This window comes from Sus scrofa, chromosome 8 (assembly GCF_000003025.6).
Source record: "Sus scrofa isolate TJ Tabasco breed Duroc chromosome 8, Sscrofa11.1, whole genome shotgun sequence".
Taxonomy (NCBI): Eukaryota; Metazoa; Chordata; class Mammalia; order Artiodactyla; family Suidae; genus Sus; species Sus scrofa.
The window spans coordinates 102,322,472-102,330,569 of NC_010450.4; the positions used below are offsets into that span (position 1 = coordinate 102,322,472).

The following is an 8,098-nucleotide window of genomic DNA, read 5'->3' on the forward strand; positions in this document are numbered from 1 at the left end:
ACTCTTAACTGGGTGCATCTGCAGTTCTGAAGAATAAGGCAGCCTGAATTTGCATTCACTCAGGCACCCTTAAGTCATCTTACAGCCCCTTGGACCCCACCTTCACTGTCACCTTTTATACTTTTGTGTCCTTGGGCCACGGCATCGGCATCGCCTGCCCTTTGGGAAATCCTGAACAAGGGGAAATAATGAAACAAATGACTTAGGGAAGGGGCTAGAGACCCACTGGATGTTGGGGGTGGAAATCTTAAGACTGCAGAACACCAGTCACAACACCCCCTGGGAGGCTGAGCCATGACCTCTTCCCCTGGTGTCTCTGCCTGCAGAAGTTCGGTCCTAAAAAATCCGCTCATGCACCTTAGAGCGCAGTAAAGGATCTCAGTGTAGCGTAAGACTGTTGTGCCTACGGGGAGAGTGGGAACCGGGATTAAACCAGCTCGTTGGCGCGTTTCCTTTGAGCTGGAGGAAGCCGTTTACGAACTTGAGAGCTGGCGCCCAGGGCGAGGCGCCCTTGTGCCGGCGAGAGGAGACGAGAGGTGGGACGCAGGCAGCGCGCCTTGTCCGCCAGAGACAACCTGCTCTGAGCGCGCAGGGCACCGAGCACCGGGTGCCTCCAGCATGGAGTGGGAGCTCAACTTTCTGCTCTACCTTGCGCTCTTCTTCTTCCTGCTCTTTTTACTTTTCCTCCTACTCTTTGTGGTCATCAAGCAGCTGAAGAACTCCGTGGCCAGCACTGCCGGGGCTCTCCAGCCCGGGCGCCTGTCGCTGCACCGGGAGCCTTGGGGCTTCTCTCGCGAGCAAGCCGTGTGACCAGCAGCGCACGGATACTGGCGGAAGGGCATGGAGCCGGGCTGGCTCCGGGCTTGGTCTTGGCTTGGATCTTCTGGCCACACGTCTGTCCAGGTTCTAGGACCAGGCTCGGCTGCAGCACTGGCAGGTCCGTTTGGGCATGGGAGGGGTTTGCAAAGGGACAAGATTTTCCCCTCCTCTGGATGGCTAGGGGGTCATGCGGTGCTCGGATGTCAGGGACAGTGCGTGTTTTGGGTCTGGGCTGGTGCTGTGCCCTTGAGGGACCCTAGAGCTTTTCCAGGGTGAGGAAATATGGTTGAAAGAGAGAAGTTCAGCTTTTGGAGCTGTAATGGCTTTGAGCACCTGCAAGATCTTCCCAGTCCAACTGCATTTTACCCACTACCCAAGGGGTAGAAAACTAAATTATTCAGATAATTCAGCTCGGCCACTTTGAGACAAAATCGAATGTCAGCCTAACCTTTGGGATAGGAGACAGGGCTCACTTGGAGTATTCCAAATACTGCTTTAAATATTTTTGTGCATTTGCTAAATGGGATTCAGCTGGCGGTGCCAGGAGCAAGGATTCAGTGGCTCATTTTTTAATGGGGAATCTCTTCTTCCCCTTGATCCTTACGCCTGTGCTAGGGTGGACCCCATAGTTGCCTGTGGATTGCTGTGGTGGGTAAGTTGAGAATCTGAAACAGCAGGAGGGTGAGTGTTAGAGTGGGAGTCATTGGGAAATTCCTGGGGGTTGCCATGGAGGGCTGGAGAATAGAGGCAGTTTACACGTTGTAGGGCATCAGGAAAAGCGACAGGAAGAGTGAGGCTGTCCTACATGATTAGAACATTTGCAGGAAGATTAATGGGCAGGAGTAAACTTATCACCAGTATGCCCTCAGTACCCTCTGGGTAATGTTTGGGAAATAACAACTTCATCTTCCAGATGCCTTTTTCCTTGGTTTCCACCCTTTGGTGTTCCAGAGCCTAGCAACTGCCCGGGGCTGGTGCCTAGAGGATCACAGATGCAGTTGCAATGGGGTAACCAGGAACCCTGCATGGAGGCTGAAACAACCAGAAATGGAAGTTTTCTGCGATGGTAGGTGGGGACCACCCTTGGTTTCATCTTGTTCCTAGTTAAACTTCTGAAAACCCAGGGCCTAAAAAGGTGAGAGGTTAGGTTGGAGGAAATGGGTGCAAGGAAATAAAGAGCTCACTCCCACTTGGACTGGTGAGCTTCTACTGGAAACAAGGAGTCAAACCGATTCCTAACCCAGTGCAAGAGTACAGGAATCAGTCTCTAGGTAGATGATTTAAAAATTAGAATAGTGTGAGGAGTAATTGCAATTTTAATTATTTTTTCTTCACTCTTGGAAAACAGTACAGGGTCTCTTGAAGTTGAAATATGTAATGCAGATATAATTTGTCTTCAATAAAGGAAGATCTGGATTGAGTCATGTTTAGGGTAAGATAAGCTGCCCATATCATGACCAACACTGAAAATATTTATTAATTTTAGGCACAAAGACAGACCATTTAGAAAGGCTAAAAAACAACAATATAAATTGGTAATATGAAAATGAAGTGGAAGACAGTTACATTAATTCAAGAGAAGGAAGAACAGGCTTACTCAGGTGAATATTTATGGGGAAAGTTTTGGCCTGAGACAGTCAGATAATTTCCCACATTTTCTATTTCACTTTACTAGAATAGAACTGTTGATGAAGTAAGTGGTTTGCTTTAAGTATAATGTCATCCTCACTTGTATATATACACACCTCTCTTCATTGGAGTATAGTAAGACCTGATTTGAATTCCCAGTTTGAATCCCAGAATCAGCAGCAGTGGGTCTATATTGTACTTTGAACAATAGTTCTCTAATTGGTTGACACCTCTGCAGGGGAATTTAGTTATACAGCTGAAGGGTTAATATGGACTTTGAAGATAAGTGTGGAATTAATCAATAAGCAATAATGGTTGCTTATAAGGATGGAAATCAGTCACTTCATACTTTAGAAATAACAGAATGCAAATTATTTTAACCACCTGCTTGATTCGATTTTGCAATCCTTTATTCTTCATAGCAGTGCCACTGGTGTCCAGAGGTTTAAACCACCCCAACTCTTTTAGACTGGAGACTGCAGAGAACCCAGGGTGAGTAGCTTGCTGCCATGCCAGTATTAAGTCAATCTCTTTGTTGGTTCTACTAAATCCGTTTACTACAAAAGGAATGATTGCCTTTCTCTGCTGTGGCCAGTGCCATTTTATAATCTCCTCGGAATTAAATTCTTTAATTATTAGGTTTCCATTTAATATTTTTTTCCTATTACCCAGCCCCTGCCTGGAACTTGACCCTAAACTCTGGGGATTAAGGATTCTCACATTTGCTTTCCGGACTTGCTCCTGCTGATCTCCTGCTTTGCCCTTGCTTTGTTAAGAGATCTTGCTTTTGAAACTTTAACACCTGTATATGATCTACCTTGTTCTATTCATTTATTCAATTATCATTCTTTCAGAACCAACATAATCTCCGACATTAGAACTACTTTTTTGTTGCTTGTACACATTAAAAAAATTGAAATATAGGTGATTTACAATGTTATTTCTTGTATATAGCAGAGTGATTCAGATTTTTTTTTTTTTTTTTAGGGCCACACCCATGGCATATGGAACTTCCCAGGCTGGGGGTCCAACTGGAGCTACAGCTGCTGGCCTATACCACACCTACAGCAATGCAGGATCTGAGCTGCATCTGTGGCCTACACCACAGCTCAGGGCAATGCTGGATCCTTAACCCACTGAGCAAGGGACTGAACCCGGAACCTCATGGTTCCTAGTCAGATTTGTTTCTGCTGCGCCATGACGGGAACTCCCAGAGATACACACACACACACACACACACACACACACACACACACACACATTCTTTTTCAGATTCTTTTCTTTTCTATGTTATTACAAGATATTGAGTGTAGTTCCCTGTGCTATACAGTAGGACTGTATTTTTTGTATGTTTTATTATAGTAGTGTGTATCTGTTAATCCCAAACTCCTAATTTATCCCTCCCCCCGTTTCCCCTTTGATAACCATAAATTTGTTTTCCATCTCTGTGAGTCCATTTCTTTTAGGGAATAAATTCATTTGTATCATTCTTTTTAAAGATTCCACATATAAGTAATATCATACAACATTTGTCTTTCTCTGCCGGACTTTACTTAATATGATAATCTCTAGGACCATCCATATCGCTGAAAATGACATTATTTCATTCTTTTTTTGGCTGAGTAAAGTTCCACATCTTCTTTATCCATTTAGGTACCACATATTTAGCCATTAACCTGTCCAGGGACATTTAGGTTGCTTCCATGTTTTGACTATTGTAAATAGTACTGCTATGAGCATTGGGGTGCATGTATCTTTTCAGTTTAGAGTCTTTGTCTTTCTGGATATGTGCCCAGGAGTGGGATTGCTAGATCATATGGTAACTCTACATATTCTTGATCTAATGCTCTAAAACCCATAGTGGTCTAGGTTCCGGGTTTGTCCATGTTGGCAGCTTCATCCCTGGACTACACCATGGTCCTGACTGTTAACTATACCAAGTTTATTTTGGAAGACAGTGTACATATGAACTAGACATTGGAACGTTTGAAAAATCAGGAACATTTAAAATAACTGCTTATTGTATAACTTGATTATAGAAAATTGCTCTACTTTATTTTCAGTAAAAGGTTTCTAGTGAATTTTCAGCAATGTTAGAAGATGAATTTCTTACATTACAAGGAAATGGGCTATAATTCAATTATGGTATAATATTACTATTCTATTTCAACCGTTCTTATTTCATTTTTGTTTCTAAATTTTAGCTGTTTAAAGTGATTACAAATCTTATTAGGATAATCTTGATCGTTTCACTGATTTCCAAACTTGTAAGTGCAATGAATCTGCAGTTCTACTTGGAAAGATAACCATTTTAAGTTGAATGAGAATGACATCACAATCACACCTGCAAAAGCTAAAATGTCTAATAAAGCAGATTCCTGTGTCTGAACTTCAATTTTAAGACACAGCTGTAGATGCGGGACTGATGCCATCTGGTGTGATTCCACAGAATAAGAGAAAATTTACCCAGAGTGTGCCATGCACTGGCTTTTCTGGGAATGACAAGGTGCCAGAATTTGTTTTTGGTTCACTTGCAGGGGTGGAAACTTGGAACTAGGTGAGTAAAAAATGTGAAATATCCCACTTTTAGCTTGACATTTCATGTTTCCAATTTTGTCTATAGTTTCAAAACAAGTGCAAGTAAAAATTTTAAATGCTCAAAAATTTAAACATTGTAAATGGTTAAATCATTAAGGCTTTTAGAATACTAATGGTACTAATGTAGTACATAGAATGTACTTGCAGAACACTGTTACTTTGTTTTAAATTTTTATAGTTACTCAGAGGTGCTTGCGCTTATTTAAGCTAAATCCACAATAAAAACTCTGGGACCATTAGGAAATCATTGTCAGGTGTCTGTGTCACATACAAGAGAAAGTTGCAAGTTGAGTTGTAGATTTTTGATGTTGGTTTTTTTTTCAGTTTGAATCAGTGAAGTAAAATTTCGATTCTCCATTTCTTTGTCTACACAAAATAAAGTTATAAATTAAATAATTATCTGGGAGTTCTCATTGTGGCACAGTGGAAATGAACCCAACTGGTAACCATGAGGATGCAGATTCAGTCCCTGGCCTTGCTCAGTGGGTTAAGAATCTGGGGTTGCTGTGAGCTGTGGTGTAGGTTGTAGACATGGCTGGATCCTGAGTTGCTGTGATGTAGGCCAGCAGCTGTAACTCTGATTCGACCACTAGCCTAGCCTGGGAACTTCCATGTGCCATGGGTGTGGCCCTAAAATGCAAAAAAAAAAACAAAAACAAAACAAACAAACAAACAAACAAACAAAAAACAAAAAAAGAAGAAAAAAGAAAAAGAAAAAAGATCTGATTAATTATCTGATTCGTTAACATCTTACCGTATAAGAATTTGAGTACATATTCTTAAGGCAAGATATTTTTTACTTTCAGATGAAAGTCTTTCTTATTGGGAATCAAGATGGATTGCTGTCTTGAAATTACTGGACTGAACAATGGCTTAAGGTATGGGTTTCATTTTGTTCTCATGTAACAAAGAAGTTGGGGTAGGCTATTACTGGTGTTGGTTCAGCAGCTCATGATATTTAGGGTCAAGGTGGCCCTTGAGGTTCCCATGACTTTTCCCTTAGGTTCCTAGATGGTTGCTGCAGTTCCCAGCAGGAAGGTGGAGGAGGCCCAAAGGGAAAACAGGGCCTGCCTGTTTGAGTTGGCTTCCTTTTAAAGAGTTTTATTGGCAGCCCAATAGCTTTTTCTTACATCTCATTGGCCAGACTGTGTCATTGGCTCCTGCTATCTCTAAGGTTGCCTGAGAAATGTAGTTTTTGTAGCTGGACATTAACTGCCTTTAATGAAAATCTGAGTTCTCTTGATAAGGATGAAGATGATGGTGGATCTTGGGTGAACAAATGATAGTCTGTGCCCTGGATATAAAATGCAATAGTAAAGAAGCATGATGTTTGAAACAGATCAGAACTGTGGCTCTGTTACCACTGGCAACACTCCAAGCAACACTGCTTTGTTCTGAGAGAGTGAAGACATGCTAGGTCTTCCCATGAAACACTTGCCAGCACTGACCTTCTCTCTCAACCAATATCCTTGACCCCATCAGGCTTTTCTAGAGGAGGACCCTGGGAACCTACACACTTTCTTGGAGGACATAATCTCTTCATGGAGGTTTGAAATAGGATAAGGAATGTTCTACCTTGCTGCTTCTACATCTGCTTCATTTATCTCTTCTCTAATTTTCCTATCAAATTTTTAGTGGAGTCTAGTTGTGTATTTGATCCCCATAAAAGGATCATCCCTTCCATGCACAGGGGAGGGTAATCTATGAAAAGAAAGGCTACTTTTCTCCCTTCTGTGATTCCACCACCAGTCTAGGAATATCCTGGGAGAATTGCATCTCAAAGCTTTCCATAAGCAGCCTACATCCTGTCTAAGCAAAGGGAGAAGAAACACTTCCCACATCCAGGGCTGTCCAAAAGAACTTTCTGTGATGACAGAAATGTTCTATATCTGCATTAATATGGTAGCCACTAGCCACGTGTGGCTAGTGAATATTCGAAATATGGCTAGTGTGATTGAGGAAGTAAATTCTAATTTTATTTAATTTTAAATAATTTAAATATAAATAGCCACATGTGGCTAGTGGCTGTTGTATTGTAGAGCATAGTACACACCTTTCTCGTGTTTTAGAACTTGCTGGGAGAGGTTTGAACAAGTCATATACGTGGCGTTCCATGGTCTTCACTGTTCCACCTTGCCATTGAACTTGTCTCCCAGAGGAAAAAGAAATATGGTATTTTGGAGCTAAATTGAAGATGTTAATTGAACATCTACACATTGAAGTATGTATTCTTGTGTAAATGGGATGATCTCCTGGGAATAGGACCTGCGATTGATGTTAGTGATTACTGATGATGGGAAACTGGTAGTGCTGGTCCAGTTAACATCTCTAGTATGTTCCTGGTTAGAATGAGTCAGCAAAGATTATTTTATTCTATTGTGCGGTTCATTCTGTGTTACTTTATTTTTGTATTATTATGACTGCTAAGTGATTATTCTGTGTCTGTTTTTCAAAATGCTCTATGGTTTATATTTTTTAAAAGGTTATGAAATAAAAAGTAATTATATGTAACTCAGCTTTTTGTGTGTGAGTTATTATTACCCATACTTTTCGAAGAATTAATTAGGATGGGGTTAATGGATGGAAGAAATTTTTGTATCAGATTTTCTTTACAATGGACATACCTATATGTCAATTCATGCCATTTTACAAAAATACTAAATGTTCTTTAATTGTATACAGATTTGGGTAAAATATGAGGGTAATGAATGTATTGGGTTGTAGTTCCCACTGTGGCACAATGGAATGGGCAGCGCCTTGGTAGTGCTGGGATGCAGGTTTGATCCCTGGCCCAGCATAGTGGGTTAAGGATCCAGCATTACCTCAGCTATGACTTAGGTTGAAACTGCAGCTCGGATCTGATCCCTAGCCCAGGAACTCCATATGCTGTGGAATGGCCAAAAAAGGAAGAAAACAAAAGGTATTGGGTTAATTCTTTTCTCAAGGGTCTGGTTGTTTTTCTACATAAAACGTCACTTGAATCTTGTGTCAGTGGCCTGTTTTGGATTGTCTGTCTTTTTTATTATTGAGTCGTAGGTATTCTTGAAAATAT

General features: G+C 41.2%; 1 protein-coding gene across 1 annotated transcript; it reads left to right on the plus strand.

Moving 5' to 3' along the window:
• TMEM155 (transmembrane protein 155) lies at positions 4,859–7,781 on the plus strand. Its single transcript, XM_021101638.1, is given in 4 exon segments — positions 4,859–4,899; positions 4,901–5,005; positions 6,050–6,186; positions 6,189–7,781. Coding segments are annotated over 4 exon segments (309 nt in total). The 5' UTR covers positions 4,859–4,873; the 3' UTR covers positions 6,230–7,781.